General features: G+C 40.1%; 1 protein-coding gene across 2 annotated transcripts in view; it reads right to left on the bottom strand.

Annotated features, from left to right (window-relative positions):
* camk2a (calcium/calmodulin-dependent protein kinase II alpha) overlaps positions 1–26,984 on the bottom strand; it is a 410,473-nt gene that overhangs the window by 100,099 nt on the left and 283,390 nt on the right. For both annotated transcript variants that reach the window (XM_039774535.1, XM_039774534.1), the window contains exon 7: positions 18,455–18,557. In XM_039774535.1, the coding sequence (XP_039630469.1) occupies positions 18,455–18,557 (103 nt within the window). The remainder of the gene's footprint in view (positions 1–18,454; positions 18,558–26,984) is intronic.

Below are 26,984 nucleotides of genomic sequence, written 5' to 3' on the forward strand. Positions count from 1 at the left end.
CCGAAGGCGGGGATCTTGGCGGTCCGATCCTCGGCTACAGAAGCTGGCTCTTGGGACGTGGAATGTCACCTCTCTGAAGGGGAAGGAGCTTGAGCTAGTGCGCGAGGTCGAGAGGTTTCAGCTAGATATAGTTGGGCTCACCTCAACGCACAGCTTGGACTCTGGAACCAATCTCCTTGAGAGGGGCTGGACTCTCTACCACTCTGGAGTTGCCACCGGTGAGAGGCGCCGAGCGGGTGTGGGCATACTTATTGCCCCCCTACTTGGAGCCTGTACATTGGGGTGGACAAGAGGGTAGCCTCCCTCGGCCTTCGGGTGGGGGACGGGTCCTGACTGTTGTTTGTGCGTATGTGCTGAACAGCAGTTTGGAGTATCCACCCTTTTTGGAGTCCCTGGAGGAGGTGCTAGAGGGCATACCTTCTGGGGACTCCCTTGTACTGCTGGGAGACTTCAGTGCTCATGTGGGCAATGACAGTGAGACCAGGAAGAGCGTGATTGGGAGGAATGCCCCCATCCCCCCGATCTGAACCCGAGTGGTGTTTTGTTATTGGACTTCTGTGCTCGTCACGGATTATCCATACAAATACCATGTTCAAGCATAAGGGTGTTCATATCAGCGGCCACATGTCTTGGACACTGAAGAGAGGGGCGGAGCTGTCAACTGATCACCACCTGGTGGTAAGTTGGCTTTGATGATAGATAGATAGATAGATAGATAGATAGATAGATAGATAGATAGATAGATAGATAGATAGATAGATAGATAGATAGATAGATAGATAGATAGATAGATAGATAGATAGATACTTTATTAATCACAAATTCACAAATGGTGAATGGTGGAGGATGATGCCGGTTAGGCCTGGTAGACAGAGTCCTCTGTCAGAAGTAGCTTTAACTCCCACCTCCGGCAGAACTTCAACCACGTCCCGAGGGAGGTGGGGGACATTGAGTCCGAATGGGCCATGTTCCATGCCTCTATTGTTGAGGTGGCTGACCAGAGCTGTGGTCGTAAGGTGGTCGGTGCCTATCGTGGCAGCAATCCCCGAACCCGTTGGTGGACACCAGCAGTGAGGGATGCCATCAAGCTGAAGAAGGAGTTCTATCGAACCCTTTTATCCTGTGGGACTCTGGAAGCAGCTAATAGGTACTGACAGGCCAAACGGAATGCGGCTTCAGTGGTTGCTGAGGCAAAAACTCGGGCATGGGAGGAGTTTGGGGAGGCCATGGGGGGTCAATACAATATAATACAATACACTGAACAGAACAAATCCTCAATACAGTATAAAAATAAAAATTTTAGAAATACGGAGAAGAATTTAACAGTAGATTAATCTAGCCATTTGTTTTCTTAATCCAATTAATTCAATTAATTAGAGCCAAAGCCTATCATAGACAAATAAGGTATCAGGCAGAAAGTGACTGTGGATGGTATGTGAATTAATCACAGGAAACATGTTGACACACTGAATGCCATTGTGGCCTGCAGAGGGCGCTCCTGCCACCCAAACCCAACACAGACAGAAGCAGAGGCCCAAGTACGAGCACACTGGTTTATTTTTTTTTTCCTTTTCCTTGTTTGAAATGCCTTCCTCCGTTTCCCACAAGTACAGCACAGTTCGGCACAACAAATATACACAATACTGTTCTTTTTCTCTTTGTCTTCTCTCTCTTCTACTCCTCCTAACAAGCTTTGTCTTCTCCCACCCGACTCTGGCTCCTTTTATAAGGCATCCGGAAGAGCTCTAGGTGCTTGTTGACCCGATTCCGGAAGCATTTTCAGGTGTGGCTTAAGAGCTGCCCATAAGGGCTCAGCGGCAGCTGCAACACCCCTTGGTGGTGCCCATGGATCCCAACAGGGCTGTATCCAACTCCAGCTCTCAAGGAGCCCTGTGAGGGTCCGAGGCACCACTGCAACTCAAGGTGGTTGCCACCTAACGCTCCGGGGGAGGTAATGCTTTTGATACGCTCCCTCACCCAGTCCTTTTAACATGGAGGTGCCCCAGCCATATGCCGCAACATTCAATTGCACCAGGCCATTTCAGAATTGACAGATTACGGAATTTTAAAATCTTTATGGTATCGATGAAAAGACCTGAAGAAGAATATAAACAGACATATTCAGGTAAGAATGTGCAGATAGAATTAGGCTTTGGTGTTCATTATAAACAGTGGATTCAGAAAGTATTTAGACTTCGTCACTGTCCGTACAGTTCAGAGATTCCAGACATTTGGATTTGAGCAGGACCTTCTTGAGTTCAACAGACAAATCCCAAGTACCATACATTGCTTCAGAAAATCCTAACTGAACACTGTATGTCCTGAATAAAAAAAAGAAATTAATTTTTATATTGAATATCCAGTTAAAGAGGCTCGCTAAATTTTTCAGACAACTTGGCATTCCACCTTTTATGAATAAAATTTGTAACAGTCAGCTGAATCTGAGCGTTTGAATTGTGTGTGTTCGTGTACATTGTGTCATCATATGTTTCTCGTACCTAGCATGGCTGATCGTGCTCGTGTGTAATTCGTTTTGAAAGTGAAGTGATGCTGCTAAAGACTTTTCGACTAACAAGTGTCACAAGAACGGCAATAAGACATCATAAAGGTTTGGGGCAGCAACCTGTGTAATGTGCCTTGGCTGCAAAAAAGTATTTTTAAAAGTTGTGAGTTGTTCACAAGACTGAGTCCAAAGCAGAATTGTGGTATATAGTCAAGATGGTGGCTTTAAAGGCCAGTGTAGGAAGTGATGTCATCGGAGCCGTAAGTGGAAGTGACATCATCAGAGGCGGGACCTGAAGTCACATCATCAGAGGCACCGGAAATCTATGGGATTTTCTGAGAATGGTCTGCAAGGGATTGAGAAAGATATTCAGTGCACCCGCCACCTCCTGGTCGGATGTGGAATTGCTGTTATTCAGGTCCTTTGGTTGACTCCTACTCATACGTGTAAGGTAGCTCGTAACTGCATATCTGCATTCTATTTACACACACACATATATATACATATATATATATACATATATATATATATATATATATATATATATATATATATATATATATATATATATATATATATATATATATATATATATATATATATATATATATATATATATATATATATATATATATATATGTGTGTGTGTGTTGTAATGTATGATACATAAAAATGTTAAAAGTTTTTTTTTGTTCTTTATTTCACCTTATATAATTTCTTGTATTAGGAACTTTTTAGTTTTCACATACCCCTTGGGGTCAGAGATTGTACAGCGCCCCTGGAGCAAATACAGGTTAAGGGCTTTGCTCAAGGTCCCAGCAGAGTAGGATCTCTTTTGGCAGTGATGGGGATTCGAACCAGCAACCTTCTGGATAGCAGCACAGATCCTTAGCCTCTGAGCCACCACTCCAACCCATATATATATAGCAAACATACCCATTCTCTTCTATATATGTACTTATTTACATTTACTTATATGTTTAGATCATACATGTTTAGGTATCTATAATTATAACTTAATTAAATTTATTTTTTTCTATTGTTTTCCTTAATTCCTTAACATCTGTGATTTTGTAAATCTGCCAACCTTGGCACAATTCATTACATTGAAGATTTAATTTTAAACGGATACATTTGCAATTTGGACCCACCAATCTATACTCAACAGCCCATAATGACAAAGTGAAAACATGTTTTAAGAAAGATTTGCAAACTTATGACCAAGCAAACAATGAAATCTCTCCTTCATATAAGCATGTGGCACTACAGTTTGTTTCTCATGCGCCTCCTGTTTGCTTTCATTCTCCTTGAGATGTTTTTAGCACTTGATTGGAGTCCACCTGCGGCAAACTAAACTGATTGGGTATCATATAGAAAGGCACACGTGTCCCTGTGTACAGAAGATCCCACAATTCTCACTGCATGTCAGGACAAAAATCCAAGCCGTGATATCCAAGGAACTCTCTGTACACCTCTGCAATTAAATTGTGGTGAGGCATAGATAAGGGCAAGGGGATAAAACCATTTGTAAAGCTTACCAGGAGCACAAGAGCCTCAATACTTCTAACTCTTTCGGGGCTGATGTCGACTTTTGTCAAAAGGAGGAGTTGACGATGGTAATTGACTGTAAAACTGTGACAAAACCAACCGTTATGTTTTAGTTGGACTCTCGTTGCTTGAAGGAAAGTGAGCTTCATTGGTTTGACCAAAATTTCTTGCGCTCATGTAAGTAGCACGGCACAAACAACAGCAAAAATGGCACTGACAGCCGGCGAGAGATCAAAATGATTACATAACGCAAACTACTGTGTGGATGATGTTTTGTGTATTATCTCTGAACTGGACTATGAGTTTTCGGACTCCGATTTTGATACAAGTGACTGAAAACGAATGTGAGGTTCCAGCTTCAGTTGCCTGGTCCCCAGCTATAATCATGGTGCTGAACGGGTTCATGCAGCTGATACGCTTACAGCAGTGTTCACCAGGGAGGAGTGCCACTTAATGATAAGAGGTAGAAACTAGATTGCAATGCCCTGCCGCCGTGATCGCTGCTGCTGCTGCTGTTGCCGCTGCCGCCTCAGCCACGTGAAGACAGCCTGACAGCAAGCCTGCCGCACATACTTGTCAAAATGGCTGCCACAGCATGCAGCAACAGACGTTTTATCTTGATTTCTGTGTGAAACTATTGCTTTTCAGAAACTGTTTTTTGAAAAAATATTCAGCCTTTAAAGAGTTAAAATCTCTACTTCTTAGAGATGATCATCCAGCCAAATGAAGTAAGCAGACAAGAAGGTTCAGGGAGGTCACCACAAAGCCAATGATACAATACAACACAATTTATTTTTGTACCAGTAACGGCACACTGTATGATAACATGCAGTGAATACACTTGACTTGAGCAGTCCTAGTTTTCATCCTCTTTCTCTGTACGTTTAGCATTCGTTGGCTCAGAGTTCGATGTGCTTGCTGCTTCCTGAGCAGCTCTTCTTTTCTCCACCCTAGCGGCCCGCATCTTCTCTTCTTCCGTCAGTATCGTTTCATGTTAAAACTGATTAAGTCAGTGTTTGTGTTGCAATTACTTAGTACATTTTCCTTAATTTTTCACTTAAGCTGGCACTTAAGTCTTCAATCTGCTAAAGAATGATTTAAGACAGCGTTTCTCAACCTTTAAGTATTTGCGACCCGAGTTTTCATAGCAGTTTTAATCGCACCCCCCTAAGGTTTTTTTGAAAGGAGCCCACTAATATCAATTTGTTCTTTTTTAATTAATGATATATCATAGATGTATATTTTATTATACCTACTTAACTTTTATCGGCATTTATCTAACTCTATAGTTATTTGTCAAGTATCAGAATATAGTTTAAATTAATTTGTTTTGGTTTCAATAGATGTATTTTTTATATTTTCGATTCTTGTTTTCTTTTTTTCACATCTTCGCGCCCCCCTTTTTGTTACTTCGTGCCCCAAAGTTTGAGAACCACTGATTTAAGATATGAAGACGTAGGAGAAGTGACGGCAAAGATGGTAGGGATGAGATCAGAGCCCGTACGCATGTGCCACATGGCCGCCCTGCTGCCGAGGGTTGATTCTACAATGAAATAAAATAAAAATAAAAAGAGGAATAAAAATGATCATGCCGAAAGTAGACAGTAGACATCACGTAGTATATGAGTACCAAATACCAGATCAATTGGTCAAACAGTTTGCGAGCTACTGGTGATTTAAAATCCTAGACGGACAAACAGACAGCCACGGTAGCGTATTATACAAGAAGATAGCCCAAAATCACACAAGAAGTGCCGCAATGGGCTTTAACAGGCCCTGCCTTTTGATAGCCCCTAGCCTTGACTCTCCAAGACAACAAGGAAAAACTCCCAAAAAATATATACAATCGAAGAAACCTTGGGAATGGCAGTTCAAAGAGAGACCCCTTTTCAGGTAGGTTGGGCATGCAGTGGGTGTCAAAAAGAAGGGGATAAACACAATACAATACACAGAACAGAACAGAACAGAAGTAATACTCAATACAATATAAATACAATACAATAGAAATATTACAAGTACAGAGCAGAATCACTGATCATTCAAAGATCATTCCAGCAGAGCATCAGCAGTCCTCTGCTAACCTGTCAACAGGACATCCAGCTCTGCCGCACTCCATCAATCAGATTTTTGGCAGAATGGCTAAATGAGAGTCGTTCTTGACTAAAAGGCATACGACAGCCCGCTTGGACTTGGAAAGCATGAGGGGATCTGGTATGATTAGACCAAAAATCTTTTTTGCACAGAATTCCAAGCATTATGTCTGGCAAAGACCATGTACTGCTCATGACGTGCTTCATACCATCCCTATAGTGAAGCATGCTGGTGGCAGCCTCATCAGAGGGGTGCTTGTCAGCAGCAGGGACAGGGAGACTGGTCAGAACTGAGGGAAGGATGAATACAGCCAACTACTGAGCAGTCCTTGAACAAAACCTCCTCTCTGACTGGGGTGATGGTTCACCTTTCAGCATGAAAATGACCTGAAACACACAGCCAAGACAATGCTGGAGTGGCCTTGAACAACAACAACAACACATTTATTTACAGTGGGATGCAAAAGTTTGGGCAACCTTGTTAATAGTCATTATTTTCCTGTATAAATCGTTCGTTGTTACGATAAAAAATGTCAGTGAAATATATCGTATAGGAGACACACACAGTGATATTTGAGAAGTGAAATGAAGTTTATTGGATTTACAGAAAGTGTGCAATAATTGTTCAAACAAAATCAGGCAGGTGCATAAATTTGGGCACCACAGAAAAGAAATGAAATCAATATTTAGTAGATCCGCCTTTTGCAGAAATTACAGCCTCTAAACGCTTCCTGTAGGTTCCAATGAGAGTCTGGATTGTGGTTGAAGGTATTTTGGACCATTCCTCTTTACAAAACATCTCTAGTTCATTCAGGTTTGATGGTTTCCGAGCATGGACAGCTCTCTTTAACTCACACCACAGATTTTCAATTCTATTCAGGTCTGGGGACTGAGATGGCCATTCCAGAACGTTGTACTTGTTCCTCTGCATGAATGCCTTAGTGGATTTTGAGCAGTGTTTCGGGTCGTTGTCTTGTTGAAAGATCCAGCCCGGCGCAGCTTCAGCTTTGTCACTGATTCCTGGACATTGGTCTCCAGAATCTGCTGATACTGAGTGGAATCCATGCGTCCCTCAACTTTGACAAGATTCCCAGTCCCTGCACTGGCCACACAGCCCCACAGCATGATGGAACCACCACCATATTTTACTGTAGGTAGCAGGTGTTTTCTTGGAATGCTGTGTTCTTTTTCCTCCATGCATAACGCCCTTGTTATGCCCAAATAACTCCATTTTAGTTTCATCAGTCCACATCACCTTATTCCAAAATGAAGCTGGCTTGTCCAAATGTGCTTGAGCAGACCTCAAGCGGCTTCCTCTGCATCACTCTCGCATACAGCATCTCCTTGTGGAAAGTGCGCCGAATGGTTGAACGATGCACAGTGACTCCATCTGCTGCAAGATGATGTTGTAGGTCTTTGGTGCTGGTCTGTGGGTTGACTCTGACTGTTCTCACCATTTGTCGCTTCTGTCTATCCGAAATCTTTCTTGGTCTGCCACTTCGAGCCTTAACTTGAACTGAGCCTGTGGTCTTCCATTTCCTCAATATGTTCCTAACTGTGGAAACAGACAGCTTAAATCTCTGGGACAGCTTTCTGTATCCTTCCCTAAACCATGATGGTGAACAATCTTTGTCTTCAGGTCATTTGAGAGTTGTTTTGTGACCCCCATGTTGCTACTCTTCAGAGAAAATTAAAGGAGGAGGGAAACTTACAATTGACCCCCTTAAATACTCTTTCTCATTATAGGATTCACCTGTGTATGTAGGTCAGGGGTCACTGAACTTACCAAGCCAATTTGAGTTCCAATAATTAGTTCTAAAAGTTTTGGAATCAATAAAATGACAACGGTGCCCAAATTTATGCACCTGCCTGATTTTGTTTGAACAATTATTGCACACTTTCTGTAAATCCAATAAACTTCATTTCACTTCTCAAATATCACTGTGTGTGTCTCCTATATGATATATTTCACTACAATTTTTGATCATAACAACCAACGATTTATACAGGAAAATAATGACTATTAACAAGATTGCCCAAACTTTTGCATCCCACTGTATATAGCACATTTTCATACAAAAAGTAGCTCAAAGTGCTTTACATAATGAAGAATAAAAAAATAAAAGACACAGTAAGAAAATAAAATAAGTCAACATTAATTAACATAGAATAAGAGTAAGGGCTGATGGCCAGGGTGGACAGAAAAAAAAAACTCCAGACGGCTGGAGAACAAAATATAATCTGTAGGGATTCCAGACCATTAGACTGCCCAGTCCCCACTGGGCACGTCTCTAACTGGTGAGTGGCCCAGCCAAAGCCAAGACTCAAACCCCATATAGATTGTGTGGAGAGACCTGAACATGGCAGTTTACAGACTCTTCCCCTGTAATCTAATAGAGCCTGACAGGATCTGCCAGAAAAAATAGGATAAACTGCTCAAATCAAAGTTTGTAAAGCTTGTAGAGAGTTAGCAAGAAGACTCAAAGCTAGAGCTGCTGCCAAAAGGGACTTCTACAAAGTACTGAATTAAAGGTCTGAATACTTCCATGAATGAGAGATTTCAGTTTGTGATTCTTAATAAATTGAAAACATGTTCTTATTTGCCAGTTTAGGTCACTGAGTGTGGTTTAATGGGCAAAAGTGGCAAACTTATCCAAGTAAAGTGAAATCTAAAAAAAAATAAAGTTTGCAGAAGGTGAAGGGGTCTGAATAATCTGTGAATCCACTGTACATTTAATTAGCTAAACACTAGACAAAGCACAGATCTGAGATGTTACCTTCTTAAACGGGCCCCATATCATGATAAAAACTGTTGGCTGTGATGCCTATCATGGTCTAGAATTAAGGCTGCAAATCACCTGAAGTGTAATAACTCCTGCTGTAAAAATACTGGAAAAGATTACTCTAAAAATTTGATTTTAAATTACTTTGGAATAAAACTTGAGATAAAATGAAGAAATTAAAACGTAATGTATCCAAGTATTAAGAGAAGGAACATTTGTGACTCTTCCCCATCTAAAAACATGCACCTTGCTGAAACTATACCCCTGTGCATCACATCATATATAAACCCATTTTAAATAAGAATATAAGTAGTGCGCATCCCAGTGGTCAATGTGGTACACTGGATCTAGAATCATTGTGCTTTCAGTCCCCACCACTTTACTGTCTATAGCCACTTTGTAGAAAAATGGAAATGTGAACAGGGCACATGTAACATGTCTAAAGCCAGGCCTGGACGGCTACTTTGCTTGCTCCTTTGTCTCCCTTTCCCAGTTTAAGGAAAGAGAGATATGGAGGTAGCGATGACCTTAGCACCCTTAAGGTCCACCCTGCTGTTCCTGATCTCCAGTCTGAACACCTGGTGTTGAGGCTTTAACAGGACTGGTTTACCTGTCATAGACCATTGCACCGCAGACTTGTATTTAACATCACTAATCCGGTTTAACCCTCCTCTGAAATTATGGAGAAACTGACGGGGTCTGAATACTTTCTGAATCCTTTTGTTTATAATGAATGCAGAAACCTCCAGGTCTTTCCATTTACATTATTGTACCATATAAGAGAAATATTAGCAGGTGGTTATTGTGTTCTCTATGAAAGACACCACCGTATATAAGAAATTCATTTATGGCAGGATTGAGGACTACAAATCTTTTACAATAAGACACTCACCATAGCACTGACACTCCTGAGGAGATGTCCGCCTTTATCAAAAAGTCATCAAGTGCAGTTCCTGCTCTGTTTTAAACCACTTAACTGAATGAACGATGCAGGCAGCTGTACTAGAGGTCTGAAGACGACCATCGGAAGTCTCATTACCCCGTCTGCCTTGAGGAGCTTCGCCTGTGAGGCTCAGTTGTGGCAGAAGCAGCACGATTGATTTTACTTGGGCAAGATGATGCAGAGCAAAAGTACAAATCCCAGGGCTGCGGCTCATTAAGTACTACTTTACAAATGTCCAATTCAAACTGTAGGCTGAATTTATTATAAGCAGAGAAACTACACAGAGCATGCAGTTAGACAACAGCTGTGTGTGCCAGATAAAAGTCCCACTTAATGACTATCTATCATAGTTTAATATGCAGGATATTATAGTGCCTCTAGCATGTCATATTATCATTATTCAGAATGAACTACAGACATTTTTTTAATTAACACCACTAAAAATTAGATTTTATTTTACTTCAACTAAAGTTATCATCTTTTAAATGCAATGTTTTATTCATCATTAATTTCTAAACACAGTGCTCATTTCTCATCTCTCAACAGCAGTAAAATGTCACTGGGATCTGAAAGCTCCCTTCATGGCTTTTGCGTATTCTCTAAGTGAGCAATCAAAAAATTAAAGAAGGAAAGTAAATGAGTCAAGAAATTAATTAAAATAGATGTTAAAGACACTGTATAACAGATAGATAGATAGATAGATAGATAGATAGATAGATAGATAGATAGATAGATAGATAGATAGATAGATAGATAGATAGATAGATAGATAGATAGATAGATAGATAGATAGATAGATAGATAGATAGATAGATGTGAAAGGCACTACATAATAGATTGATTGTCTGTTTAAACAAATCTGTCTCTTTATGTATACTCATTATAAATCTTTCTATTATAAAAAAAAAAATTTGGGGCATGGAGACGAGATGTGATCTTCTCGGAAGATACTTTGATGTCCCGCAAGACAAGGCAGTGAGACAAAAGGAAAGCTGCTGTACAAGCTTTTAAATGATCGACGCGCAGCACGACAAGCAGAACATGTAGCTCGCCAGCAGCAGCAGAAAGCCAGCAGATGATCCAACCACATCTCCTTAGAGTGCGTTCAGCCCCCCCACCCCTTTCACAACGCGAGCGGCGTTATATTTCCTGCAAGAAAGAGATTTTACTGTGCCCAGGGCCGGAAATTAAGGGCAAAGAGTAGATGACAAAGTAGAACATCGTAAAGAATTCACAAATGTTGGCAAGGTACACATGCAGAGCAGGCTAGAGATAATGGAAGTACGAAAATTCCAAAGTCTTACAAAAAGGATAGGAAAGATCGCATTAGCGCAAACAAACGGAAATTATTACTCCGTGAAATAATGGAGCAGTGAAAAGAGATTGAATATATTGCTTGGATTTAAACTTTAAGTCGGAGACTTGTAGATCATCTAATTCGTGCTGCCAGCGAGAATTAAGATTCCAAAAACGCTGGCACGGTATGAAGTCCCGTGAGACAGAGACTTTTAACATGAGATTCTTTCAAGTCACGCCCTTCTTACAACTATTTTCAAACAAGACCACGGTCATCTAACTTCAGTCATGTGAATGCTTTTGTCAGACACACTTCCTGTGTTCTCAGCTCTTAAAAATTTTATCAGGACAATAATTTTATGCGTTCTAGGTGACATGTCAATGACAAAGCAAAGAAGAAAGAGCATGGACAAACATTCGAGAAAATCATTTTATTTATTAGAGAGAAAGAAACAATATTTACTCACAGGCAGTTATACGTTGCGTTATCACGATGTAAGTCCAAACACGGAATAAAAATTCAATGCGATCTTGATGAAAAGTTAATTCTAAATATTGTTTTTACTAAAGTTTTAAAGTAAAAGTGAAAATAGTGCATATGTAAACATTCCAATGAAAATAACAATCTCTTTAAATTGTACACCCAGTAAACCAAACCCAGGGCAGAGCCCCCTTGTAATTAGTAATTTGTAAAGCTTATGTTTGTATTTTACCTGAGAACTTGCCTGCACCCTTCCGCCTGCAGTCAGAGAGGATGCTATCCAAAAATTTGTTAGGCTGACCTGCTGTCCTTTTTGTTGGTGCCCTCATGCACGTTTTTTGTTTTTTTCCTTGATGTATTAAACGTTGTTGTCCGGCTAGTGACCCTACATTTAAAAGTAGCTTATGCTATTCTGTCCACCAGTCACAAAGGATAGCTAGATGGATGGATGAATCAGTGTCAGTGTGCACAAAAGAGCATTTAACGTTGGCAGGATTATATGTAATGTCATAGTCCTGAAGCAAAGCAGAGCTAGCATTCATTATTTGCATATCATTAATATTTTTCCGCGGTATTAAAAAAGTATATACTTTGTGTAACTTTAGAAAGCAGGGAGGTGAAATTTTTCTGACCTCCTTTACAAGATGAGAGTCAATTGGGAATAATTTGGTAAAATGAGGGCAAATGTCGAGATCAGCAGAAGAGAATGGCTATGGCGTGGGACACTTCAGATGTACACAATGTGGCTTCAAGGGTGCTCCAGTAGTTTAGTAATTCTACAAAAAACACTGAGAAATCTGATGGAAAGTGCAGCGCAGGGCTCATTGTGATGGAGGCAGACAGCTTATGACACATTTACGTCGGCCGTGTGGCTTCATTGAAAACTGGATTGTGAGTTATGAAAGGTCTCCTCTGTGTGTGTGGGTGCCTACAACTAGAGCCACGTTTTGAATACATGCTTTTTTGTTTAGGTGAAGTAAAGTAGACATGAATTCAGACTCACCCGAAAGTTTCATTTTTGGTAATTTATATATATATTAATCTGGTCAGTTAAGTAGCAGAGGGGGTTGTTAATCAGTTTCAGCTGCTGTGGTGTTAATGAAATTAACAACAGATGCACTAGAGGGGCAACAATGAGATGACCCCCAAAACAGGAATGGTTTAACAGGTGGAGGCCACTGACATTTTTCCCTCCTCATCTTTTCTGACTGTTTCTTCACTAGTTTTGCATTTGGCTACAGTCAGTGTCACTACTGGTAGCATGAGGCGATACCTGGACCCTACAGAGGTTGCACAGGTAGTCCAACTTCTCCAGGATGGCACATCAATACGTGTCATTGCCAGAAGGTTCGCTGTGTCTCCCTGCACAGTCTCAAGGGCATGGAGGAGATTCTAGGAGACAAGCAGTTACTCTAGGAGAGCTGGAGAGGGCCATAGAAGGTCCATAACCCATCAGCAGGACCAGTATCTGCTCCTTTGGGCAAGGAGGAACAGGATGAGCACTGCCAGAGTCCTACAAAATGACCTCCAGCAGGCCACTGGTGTGAATGTCTCTGACCAAACAATCAGAAACAGACTTCATGAGGGTTGCCTGAGGGCCCAAATGTCTACTGCGCCCTGTGCTCAATGCACAGCACCGGGGAGCTCAATTGGCATTTGCCAGAATTGGCAGGTCCACCACTGGCGTCCTGTGCTTTTCATAGATGAGAGCAGGTTCACCCTGAGTATATGTAAAAGACGTGAAAGGGTCTGGAGAAGCCATGGAGAACATTATGCTGCCTGTAACATCATTCAGCATGAGCAGTTTGGTGGTGGGTTAATGATTGTCTGGGGAGGCATATCCATGGAGGGTCACACAGACCGCTACAGGCTTGACAAAGGCACCTTGGCTGCCATTAGGTATCAGGATGAAATCCTTGGACCCATTGTCAGACCCTATGCTGGTACAGTGGCTCCTGGTGCACGACAATTCCTGGCCTCATGTGGTGAGAGTATGCAGGCAGTTCCTGGAGGATGAAGGAATTGATACCATTGACTGGCCACCACACTTTCCTGACCTAACTCCAATAGAACACCTCTGGGACATTATGTTTTGGTCCATCCAATGCCACCAGGTTGCACCTCAGACTGTCAAGGAGCTCAGTGATGCCCTGGTCCAGATCTGGGAGGAGATCCCCAACAACACCATCTGTCATCTCAATAGAAGCATGCACCGATGTTGTCAGGCATGTATACAAGAACACAGGGGCCATACAAAGTGCTGCGTACAATTTGGAGTTGCTGCAATTAAATTTTAGCAAAATGGACTAGCCTGCCACATACTTTTTCACTCTGATTTTTGGGGCGTCTTTGAATTCAGGGCTCTGTAGGTTGATCATTTTCATTTCCATCAAACGATGTGGCATCCTTTCGTTCCTAACACATTACCCAGTCTATATCAGTATAGATATCCAGGAGGATTTCTTTTTCCCATTGAGATCTGATGTGTTTTCAAAGGGTTCCTTTAATTTTTTTGAGCAGTTTATATATATATATATGTATATATATATATATATATATATATATATATATATATATAAAATATACAGATAGCCCTTGGTATACAACGTTAATACTTAATAAAAAATTGAGCCGTACAGACATTAGTACCATTCCATGAAAAAGGAACAAGCCACAATTGTCTTTGAAATACTGACAAAAGTAATCAGTGTCCATCATTGTTCTGTATTTAACAAAAATCAGACTTTGCTTTAGAGTTTTGATTCGACAGAATATTTCAGATTATAATGCAAATGAAAATGGCATAGACAAAAATGTTGGGACCCTTAACATAATGTCAATTAAAGGAGCCCTCCATGAGACTTCTGCACCTGTTGACGGGTAGTTATTCCCACTCCTGCTTAGCAAACCTCTCCAGCTGTGTCAGGTTTGAAGGAGGTCTTTCAGTTCTTTGATGGGATTCAAATCAGGGCTCATAGAAGGCCACTTCAGAATAGTCCAATGTTTTGTCCTTAGCCATTCTTAGGTGCTCCTAGCTGTGTGTTTTGGCTCATTAATCTTGTTGGGAGATCCATGATCTGAGACAGAGACAGAGGTTTCAGACACTGGGCTGTGCATTTTGCTCCAGAATGTCTCAATGGTCTTGAGATTGCACTGTTTCCTGGACAGACTCAAGGCACCCAGTGCCAAATGCAACAAAGCAGCCTCAGCCTCCATGTTTGACCATAGGTTTGGTGTTCTTTACTTTTAAAGCTTCATTTTCTCGTCTGTGGACATACTTGGCAGAAACCTCCAGTTTTGTCTTATCTATCCAAAGGACATTCTCTAAGAAGCATTGTGGCTTGTCAAAATACATTTTAGCAAATTCCAATCTGGCTTTTTAATGTTTGTCTTTCAACAAAGGAGTCTTCCTCGGTCTTCTTCCATTGAGCCCACTGTCAGTCATAAAGCAACAGATGGTGCGATCAGACAATAACGGAGTTCAGCTGGAGTTGTACCTCGTTGGAAGTTGTCCTTGGCTTTTTCTCTGCCATTCTCACTATCCTTCTGCCCATTCTGAGGTCGACTTTCATCTTGTGGCCACGTCCAAGAAGGTTGGCTACAGTCCTGTGGACTTTACACATCTTGATAGCGTTTTCAACTCTTGTTACAGGGACATCAAGCTACTAGGAGATGGTCTTCTAGCTCCTGCCTTTAACATGCTTGTCTATAATTCTCTTTCTGATGTCCTGAGACAATCCTCTCCTTTGTTTTCCCTGGTCCATGTTCAGGGTGGGACACACGATGATACTAAACAGCACAGATACGATTTTTCTCCATTTAAATAGGCTGAATGACTGATTGCACAACTAGAGATATGTGTGATACTAATTAAAGAAAACTGCTGGTTTGAAAAATTACTCAAATCCAATTATTTAGGCTCTTTTCTAGGGGTACCAAAATATGTGTTCAAGCCATTTTAGAAAATCTTAGTAGAATAAGCAACACTTGATCTCTTTTCATGCTCACTTTGCTTTAGTCAATGACATAGGCATGTAGGTCTACAATTGCTTTTCACATCATCACTTTCAGGAGGCAGGCAGCCCTTTTTCATTGAGACGTATGGGGACCAACATATTTCTCCAAGTCTGTAAACTGAAACAACATATAGTGGGACTATTTCTTCTTTAAGAAATAATAGGAATGATTGTTAATGTGAACCTATGCCTTATTTGAATGGGATTAGATTTACACCAGGAGGGACGGTAAAGTAATTATTACCAGAGGACCTCTGTAACTTTAGTCCCGTACAAATTGTTCATGTAAGTAACAATTTATGGGCTGCAGGTTCTCATCTCAGTGGAGATTTTTACATTCTATAAAAGTCTGGAAAAAAATGCCCCCAGGATACAATAGACCGATGCAAATCACTATGTCAGTGAAATTCTATTCCTCTGAAGATGGCGTTTCCCCTGCAATTTTGGAGGTTTTCGTGGAAAGTATGGACACTGCAGAGGGTCCATGGCTTTTTGTTTGTTGGGCCTAATGCAGTCACTGTACCTTTTTCAGGTGTTCGATATGTTCTCTAAAAGACTTCCTGACACAACTCGCTAAATCTGCCCATCCCAAACTGAATGATTATGTAGCATTTGCTCAAACTGAGTTTGGGAACACTTTTCACCCCACCCTGCTTCAGTGGCGACCCTTCCTTACCCTGGTTGGCTGCCATGATTCTTTTTTGGTTATGGAGAGGAGCAATAGGCACGTAGCTACAACACATATGAATAACCTGTGTGAAGGTATTTGTTCAAATAATTTATTAATTGAACCTGGGACTTGTGATGGTGTTTGGGGCTTAGGAGCTGAGTGGTACCCCGTAGAGATCACATCATATTACAAACATTATATAAACAAAATGCAATAAGACGCGGCAGAACTGCTGCATGCAGTAGTTTCAAAGAAAAAAGGGAATGAATGCCATTGGCATCTAAAATGTAAAAATGATTGACAGGTACTACACCTCTTTCTCCAAAATGTCCGGTTTTCATCTTTCTTATGTTTGTGTCTGATAATGTAGGGAGGAGTGACAGTTCCAATATGTTGTAAGATATTTAGGAAACTAATAGATAAACATTTGTTAATTTTAGTGATGTTATCAATTTGATTGTACAGAATTGATTTTTACTATGATCCTTTATGACACATTTAAATGAAACAGGGAAAACAGTAGTTTTTTGAGAGAAATAAGATAAAACGATGTAGAAAGTAAACAAGGGAAGGAATAAGGTCTTTTGTTAGACAGATGGTAGTGATATGCTGGTAAGCAACTGGAGGAGGAGAAGAAGAAGAACAACAAGAACAAGAGGAAGAGGAAGATTTCGCCTGGGTTGTACGCAGATCGAGGAACGCGGATGTTGTTTTTGTCAAAGTTTGGAGGATGGATGCCCTTTTGAAGGAAGTAAATAGATAGATAGATAGATAGATAGATAGATAGATAGATAGATAGATAGATAGATAGATAGATAGATAGATAGATAGATAGATAGATAGATAGATAGATAGAGAGGCACTATATAATAGATAGATAGATAGATAGATAGATAGATAGATAGATAGATAGATAGATAGATAGATAGATAGATAGATAGATAGATAGATATGGCGGCACGGTGGCGCAGTGTTAGCGCTGCTGCCTCGCAGTTAGGAGACCCGGGTTCGCTTCCTGGGTTCTCCCTGCGTGGAGTTTGCATGTTCTCCCCGTGTGGGTTTCCTCCGGGCGCTCCGGTTTCCTCCAACAATCCAAAGACATGCAGGTTAGGTGCATTGGCGATTCTCAATTGGCCCTAGTGTGTGCTTGGTGTGTGGGTGTGTTTGTGTGTGTCCTGCGGTGGGTTGGCACCCTGCCCAGGATTGGTTCCTGCCTTGTGCCCTGTGTTGGCTGGGATTGGCTCCAGCAGACCCCTGTGACCCTGTATTCGGATTCAGCAGGTTGGAAAATGGATAGATAGATAGATAGATAGATAGATAGATAGATAGATAGATAGATAGATAGATAGATAGATAGATAGATAGATAGATACTTTATTAATCCCAAGGGGAAATTCACATACTCCAGCAGTGGAGTGGATAAAGAACAATATTAAGTTAAAGAGTGATAACAATGAAGGTATAACAGACAGACATTTTTCTATAATACTGTATTAACGTTACCCCCCAAGGGGTTTAAGAGTCGCATAGTGTGGGGCAGGAACGAGGGAGGAGGGAGGATGGAGTTTTGCCAGAGGAAGGATGGTATTTTGATCTACAAACATGGGTCCTAAAATGGATACCGCACCCACGGTATATTTATGTGTTTTCTTCTCCATGATTATTTTAATGATGCTTTGGATATACCCATTCTCTTTAATATTTTCCTTTATCCACTTCATTAACTCTCATTGCTGAAGATGTAGTAGATGAATAGTTGGGCAGATGTAAGAGCAGAATGAAGGGAGAACTAATAATGAAGTGGATAAAGCATGTCATGGGGAAAATATTAAAGACAATGGATTTATCCAAAGCTTCTACCTAACTATTAATCTACTACATCTTCAGCAATGAGGATGTGATGAGATTTAAAGGGGCACTGAAGAGAATGCCTTACCTAATGCGAGACCTGCCAAGTGCAGAAATGACTGCTGTCAAGCTATAGAATTTCAAACTGGTACAAGTAAGAAACAGCACTTTTCCCATTTTTCTGTTCTGAAATCCCTTGCTGCGGCACTTTCAAAGCATTTTCAAGCAAAGTCCTGAGGCTAAGTGGCACCCCATGTCTAGAATGTCAATTCTCACCAAACCATGCTTGTTGGTCCCCTTCCACCTCAATCGCCAGTCCAAAATCGGCCAACTTCACAGCAGCTCCTTTTGTCTTGGATGCCAGTAAGAGGTTTTCAGGCTATAAATAAAAAAAAAAAATGATAATAACCTACATAAATAAGAGTAATAGAAACACAAAAATAAATAAACTGAAAATCTGATCCACCAGCTCCACATAACTAAGCAGATATTTGCTATTCCCTTAAACTAACTGCAGGATTTTTCATCAGTGTTTTCAGTGCAGATGGATTGTTCTGCCAGACTTCCACCTCCTCATCTATTCATCTGCCCACCAAGCCACCCACACGCTCACCTATAAAGCAATTCATTAGATTTCCACACCCCCCCGGCATATCACTGTAAGCTAATACTCAACCACCCACTCAAAACAGGAGAAAATCAGGATCACTCTTCACCAATTTTCATCCAGCCCCCTGTCAACCCTGTTCAGTTTCTCTGTCACCCTCATTCTCGGCCAGTGAAGAATTTACCGTGGATTGGCATGCACAGCTTTTCGGATGTTGTTACACGTGAGTCAGAGACTGGAAAGGCCTCATACTAATGAATAATCAAGCATTAAAACAACCAGAAATGAGTGTCCAAGGTTTGAGTGGCACATCTGGTCACTATCTGTTGGTAGAGTTTTAAAGGTTCACGCCATGTCTGCTTCCTTCAGAACTGCAGTTTAACTCCCACATTCCAAAGACGGTGTAGGAGAGGTAAAGTGGCAGCTCTGAAGAGGCGCTGCGTGATTGTGACAGTGGGTGTGTGTAAGTGTGTGGGCCCAGCAATGGATCAGTGCCTCATCCAAGATTGTTTTCCACCTTGTGTTTGATTTTGCTGGCATATGTTTTAGCAGCCCCCACCACCATGAATTGGATTAGCAGATTTGAGACCGTTACACTATGCTACGTTATGCTATTTTATGTTATAAACTAAGAGACAGAGCTGGAAATTACAGGGACAGCATTAGACCATATTGAGATGAGTTAATAACAGCATACAGATGATGTGCTGTCTTAATGCCAGTCCTGCTCTGTACGAGGAGAGCTGCAGGTTCAGACATTGGCTGGATATGTTTGGCTGAAAAGCTACCATCTGTGGGGTTATGACTGAATGCCTCTAAGTCAGGATCCCTCTTAAATGTGATACCTTAGCACAGCGGAGCTTCAGTGGGTCAGGGATAGCAGGAGGATGGATGGACAATCCCAGGAGTGGAGAGCCATTCAAGACGGGGCAGAGGAGCAGCCGCTCCCTCTTTCTCATCTGTACTGAACGTTTGTGCAGAACTCGATGCTAAATCATTCATGAACTCCCAGTATTACTCCAACAACCTCAGCTTTAGATGATCTTATTACTATTGTCAACAGAAGGGAGTGTTGTGGTGCTTCTTTTATTGATATGCTAAAAGCATTTGGTACAGTATAATGGAGAATAATATTTCCATTTAGGTGAGCAATTTTTTACTGATGTTTAACAATTTAACTCTTTTAGGGTGGATGTCAACTTTTGTCAACAGGAGAGGCTGAGGCCGATAATTAACGGTAAATGGTTATCAGACCCGCCGTTATGTGTTAGTTCGACTCTCTGTGCCAGAAAGAAAGTTAGCTTTGTCGAGTTGTCCGAGATTCCCTGCGCTTGCATGAGTAGCGAAGAGCCAACAACGGCCAAAATAGCATCGACATCTAGCGAGAGATCGAAGTGAATGCACAAAGCAAAATACTCCATGGATGACGTTTTGCATACTATCTCTGAACTGGAATCCGACTTGTCGGAATCTGATTTTGATGCGAGTGATCTGGAGATCGAGACTGAAAATAAAAAAGTGAGGTACCGGCATCAGCTGATCGTGTGTAACTGACGTGCCTATGGCAATGTTCACCTAGGACAGGGGTCCTCAATCACAGTCCTGCAGGGCTGCAGTGGCTGCAGGTTTATTTTCTAACCCAGCTGTTTAATTAGAAAGCAGTTCTTGCCAGTAATTTTATTCCATGGCTTGTCAGTGCTTTAACTCTGCTATGTCAGGTCATTCTCACATCCTAGATTTTCTTCCCCTTTCTAAGGATATCATCCAAAATGGAGGAGTAATTCTCAGTCCTTCACTTTTTTCTGTTTGCTTTCCTTCCAAGTATTTAATTAAATCCAATAGTGCATGATAAATACACACTGGTGTAAATGGTAACAAGCTAAATGGAGAAATGCTAATTAGGAGCAATTAAAAACCAAGAATACAGTTGTTTAAGACTAAAATAAGCAATAAGAGTTCAAAATTTTAACGAACGAGACAACTAAAGTGAAGCAGAAGTGTTACTTGAGCAATAAGTGCTTCTTATTAAGCAATTGCAATTGAGTTGGGGCAAAAACCTGCAGCCAATACAGCCCTCCAGGACTGTGATTGAGGACCCCTGACTTAGCAGGACCGCCACTTACATGATGTACAAACCAGATTGCACTGCACTGCAACCATGACCTCCGCTGCCGACCCTGCCTCATGAAGACAGCGTGGCAGCCAGCTTGAGAGATGGTGAACTGGCAGCCACAGCTCGTTGTGTGAAAATATTGCATTGAGCGCTTTTAAGAAAACTTGATTTTTCAGCCCTCAAAGAGTTAATGTCGAAACAGGCAAATAACTGAATGTCTACCAATATCTGATTTTAAAGGGAATGAAGCTGTATAACCAGTTGTCGCTCTAGTAGCATTTCTGACTCCTGTGATATCAGTTAGGAACTTTTGTTAAGTGCGTTTGAGCCATTTGTGGTGAGGCTGGGGAGAATCGACCAGAGTGGACCAGCGGTTGACGACCTAATGACCAATGTTCCCATTCTATCTAGTTTGACTGAAACGCCATTTGTGCATCCATTGAAACTGAAGCAAATGCTGACAGGAACAAAGCATGGAGGGATGGAGTCTGCCTGATCTGTTTCACTGGTAGAATGTCGCACCCCCACACCGATTCAAGGAAGTGTGTAAAGATTCCTTTAAATGAAGGTTGATAACAGGGGCTTTGCCTGTCTGCTGTGTTTATTCCTGTAGGGACCAACTCTTTTGAAAGCCATATTCAGATAGGCCAATGCAGGGGTGTGGAGGACGTATTACATTACAATAGCAGCCAATCCTGACATTGTGGAAAGAGTATGAGATTTGGGGTATTTTGCTAAATTTCATGTAATAAAGAGAGAGTATTAAAGGGGAGAAGGTCACTCTAGGACCCTGCTGTGACCAAACATATAGTAAGATGGCGCAACATTGGTTTTAATCAAGATGTGTGTGAAACGTTTCAGAATTAGCTTGTGGATGAACATTACATCTGAATTTCTATTAATTACTAAGGGTGAGCCACAAGATTTAATTTTTGGTCGTGCCTTGTTTGCAGTCTGCATTGATGATATTGTTGAATTAGTAACAGACTTTAAGATGCACCTTTATGCAGAGGATATCTTTCTCTTTTACTGATAAATATGAATTTCACAAATTGATTACATAGAACAACTTCGTTTGGGGGTAACAAGTGGGGTGATCACCCCAGGCTCCACGCCTAAGTGGGCCCCGCTTTTGAGGTCCTCGTGTCCTGTTCGAGCAGATTTGTCAAGTTATATTCTCTAGTATATATATATATATTTGAGATGCTTCCATGAGGAACCCATTTAAAATCCCTCTTCAAGATCAAATTCCATACATGTATGTCTTTGAAAACATTCCATAGTCCGAATATTAATTCACAAAAACATGCATCGCTAATGATAACTGGCTGACACGACACCAACGTGAGTTATGACTACGACATCCTGCCTATCGAGACTCAGAGTATACTTGCAATTTGGGTCCTTTTCTAGAAGAGGCCCTGCTAATTTCCGCATGACACCGCATCACTTTTTGCACTGTTGTGTTATTGTCATGAATTATGAATTGCACTTTTTAAATAGATTATATCGTTACATTTTTATAAAGTTATCTTGCAAAACTTTAGCTGAATGCTGTAATAAGAAATGTGTATGTTAACATTATTTTTATGAAATTCGCACACAAGTTTCTACAGTCCACACACACCGGTACCACTGTTTGACGTAACCGGCCCACCGTGGGGTTGGTCATTACATAGGCCTCGCACACCCCAAGGCTGTCTTTGGACTTCTGTCCTTATTAACTGTTAGCTTTTGCGTTTTGCACTCTAAGAACGCATTTAAATTAAAGTCTCTTGATCTGTGACCCAGTCCTGCTGCTACTTTAGCACGATGTGAAGCATTGATAAGAGAGGCTGCGTAATCTAATGTGGCAGAATCTCCTGTTTATCAGTAACTATCAAGGACAAGAGAAACCATGAAACTAATCACGTACTTCTGTAACTGACACATGTATTTAAGAAGTGTTATCTGTCCATGTACAGAGTGACTACACGTATGTGTCAGTAAAGGCATTCTTCTCATCCTGAACTGGCTTTATGATATACTTTGACACTTCCTTTAGAGTTTCTTTCATTTTGTATTATTTGCTGTTCAAAAACTGGCAGCATTCCATCACTGTTTTGCAAGTTGCACTTTATAATCAAAGGTTAATTCTGATTGCTGTCAAAAGAAAACGTATGTTACTTAAAAGATTGAATTATATTGTTTATGATAATCTGAATATCCATAACCCTCATCAGGAAAAGTGGATGAGAAAAGGAGATGAGATGAGATAATGTGAATATTGAAGAGAGGACAGAGCCGACTATACTTCCTTAGTTATTGTCTGTTTTACCTGCATTTTTATCACTCTTTAATTTAATATTGTTTTTTATCAGTATGCTGCTGCTGGAGTATGTGAATTTCCCCTTGGGATTAATAAAGTATCTATCTATCTATCTATCTATCTATCTATCTATCTATCTATCTATCTATCTATCTATCTATCTATCTATCTATCTATCTACTGTTACTTTGAATGGATCCAGCATTGAAAGAGTAAACGAATATAATTACCTTGGTATTTGTCTTGCTCAGAAATATACCTTAACATCTTTCTTTTACAGAAATAATTTGCTTCCCTGTGCACAGTAGGAAAGAATTGTCAAGACTATTTTTGCTTTTAGGTTATGGTGATATATTACATCCAGCAGACATGCTTCAGTTCCCACTCTTAGGCCTCTGCCCCCAGTCTGACACTCTGCCCTTAGATTTATTGCTGGTGACAGTTTTAGTACATTCATCATTGCGTGCTGTATGGTAAGGCTGGGTGATCTTCTCTATCTGTAATATGAGATGTACGTTAGTTTTTGTTTATGTGTAAGACCCTTATTGGTCATTTGTAACCTTTTATTTCTTCTGTACAGACTGCAATCAATGGACTCTGAAATTCAGAAAATAACATTTCACGTCCCATAAGTTTTGACTGAACTTGGAGAGTTTGCTTACTGTTGTTTATTTGCACATCAGTAAATAAGCTACAAGATATTATACTTTAACACTCAGTTCTTTTGTATCAATTTTAGTTTTTCATTTCAAACAATTTTTTCTTAGTCTGTATGTAATCATTTAGGTGTTGCTAATCATTTTTCTTAACTGTTTTACTTTGATTTCTATATATCTTTTTTTATTTTTGCTGCACTTGACTGCATTGCAAATGATTGCTTCTCTCAATCTATTTAGAGGTTTAAACAAAATTTTGAAATGAAATGAAATCTGTGAAGAAGGATGCCTGCTCATTACAGGATGGATACTCCTTTGATGGGCAACAGCATGTTATGTCAATACAGGGACAGCATCCCAACTCGACACATGAAAATATTTCAGATGATGTACATATGCTAAGCAGTCAGGTAAAGGATATCAGAAAGTTATTTGAAATTTTATGTTTTATACTCAGAGTTGTGGCGAATGTCTTCTCAAGTCTAACCCAGAACTATTATCAATCTCTCTGTCTGTCTAAACCTTTATCTCATTTAACAATTTTTAAATATCAATATTCTTATCAGCATTTAAAAGTCCATTTAATGTAATGACATTTATAAATATTTAACTTGTGTAGTTATTTGTAACAGATAGATAGATAGATAGATATCACTCCTGCAAGCGAACTATGATTCTTAGTGTGATGAGAGAAGTCGCAAAATCAACCAGAATGTTCAAGTAAATTATAGAAAGTAACCCGATCTAAATCCATTAAGTAGTTCTCTTGTTCGTTAGATAAGCAGAGGTAAGGAATGTCCCGAGGCTGGTGCATGACTGAGGAGGGCCCTGACCTCCTCCTCTCGGCCCACTGCGTGTCTCTCAGATTTGCGCAAATAAATTGGTACTGCAAACGCACTATGATACATAACACAATGAGATAAGTCGGAAAATCAACCGGAATGTTCAAGTAAATTATAGAAAGAAGCCCAATCTAAATCTAAATCTAAAGTAGTTCTCTCATGAAAAGCAGACAGACAAACAAGCGTTGAATCTTATAGATAGATAGATAGATAGATAGATAGATTAAAAAAAGGATGAAGTGTTGACAAATATCAAATGTCAAATGTCTTACACAGTACAAAGAACCAATTCCATGACTGACGTGCCCTTCCAATTTCTTCCAAAAACATAAGGCTAGAGTTTTTTTCTAGAAGCTTCCTGCTCCCCTGAACTATCTACTGCTAAATCCCCAAAGCTTTTCTGCATGCAGCCTGCACTGTTGAGTGCCACCACCACTCCATACATTTCAAACAGTTCTGGGACTATGTGACCTTTAGGTACCACCACTGCTTCTTGTTTCACTCTGTTGTTTTTTTCTATATACATGTAAGCAGGTCAGGCAACCCAGGAAACTACCCGGTCATCTGCTGTCTTCTCCCTTGGGGCAATGTTGTATCCTGCCCCCCAGACTCTTATGGACATCTCTCACCCTGTCTTTCAATGGATATTTTACATACTGTAGCTGTCTAATACATGACCAGAAATGGGATGCTACAACCTCGAACATTTAAAGTGCTTTGATTGGAGGAAAAAGAGGGGTGTGTTCAGGAAGAAACACTGTGGGCGGAGTCTTTTTAGCAGTAGATTTTATTGCTGTTCAATACAAATTTTTTATTGGGTTGCCTATAGAAGTGCGATCTCATTCTGAGAAACAAGTCTGACACCACAAGACCAACCCGAATAGCAACTCTTATTTCTTTATTAATTTAAATTAATTCTTTAAAAGTGAAACCAGATAAATCGCTGTATTCAGTAAGTTAATTGTACTACATTTAGTACCTATGAAAGCAAATTTCAGCCTGAGCAATTTTAATTAACATTTACATTGTACAAAATATACTAAGCAATCAATCTGACTCTCTCTAGATTTCTATAGAAGGGGAAGGCTAATGGACAGCCTGTTGATTCGCACACACAATCCACGTTGTTCACCACTCCTGCTGAGTGCCCGAGATGAGCAGTTCCCATCACATTTATTATTTGAAAGGAGACAGCAGCCTGACAAAATACGTTAAATGAAATCGCGTCCAACTCAGTTGCTGCCTAGGCAGACAGTTAGTGTCACTTTTAATGAGAAATGAGCAGGCGTCAAAGTAATTGCTGCTGCTTATATGATGCATTTGTGCTGCGACTCATACGTGCAACTTCTGAATAAACAGATATTACTACAGCTTTCTTAACCTAAAGCTTGCACGAAAACCGTAGACTTTATTAAATTAATGGTGACGTCAAGTTTATATACTCACATGAATTCTTATGAAAACAGAGAGTCAGTCAATGATGCCACATTCATGAGAACAAGAGCTCATTAAATGAAAACTAAATCAGCACCAACTGCCATTCCTAGAATACATCTGAGTGCAATTATGTCTAAACAAGGAGAGAGCGCTGATTGTGAGCTGAAAATCAAATATCTTTGTAAACACACACCAAAGAAATTCTAATTAGTCAAATAAAAACATTTTTAATGAGTACATTTTATGGGTCACAGCAAAAAGCTGTAAAAGCATGAAGATCTGTTTCTTGAATTGGGATATCAGGCTTATTACTGTGTGACTTATTATGAACAGAATTAAAAGAAATAGATAGATAGATAGATAGATAGATAGATAGATAGATAGATAGATAGATAGATAGATAGATAGATAGATAGATAGATATGAAAGGCACTATATGATAGATAGATAGATAGATAGATAGATAGATAGATAGATAGATAGATAGATAGATAGATAGATAGATAGATAGATAGATAGATAGATATGAAAGGCACTATATGATAGATAGATAGATAGATAGATAGATAGATAGATAGATAGATAGATAGATAGATAGATAGATAGATATGAAAAGCACTATATGATAGATAGATAGATAGATAGATAGATAGATAGATAGATAGATAGATAGATAGATAGATATGAAAAGCACTATATAATAGATAGATAGATATGAAAGGCACTATATGATAGATAGATAGATAGATAGATAGATAGATAGATAGATAGATAGATAGATAGATAGATAGATAGATAGATAGATAGATAGATATGAAAGGCACTATATGATAGATAGATAGA

This window comes from Polypterus senegalus, chromosome 13 (genome assembly GCF_016835505.1).
Source record: "Polypterus senegalus isolate Bchr_013 chromosome 13, ASM1683550v1, whole genome shotgun sequence".
In the NCBI taxonomy this organism is placed as follows: Eukaryota; Metazoa; Chordata; class Cladistia; order Polypteriformes; family Polypteridae; genus Polypterus; species Polypterus senegalus.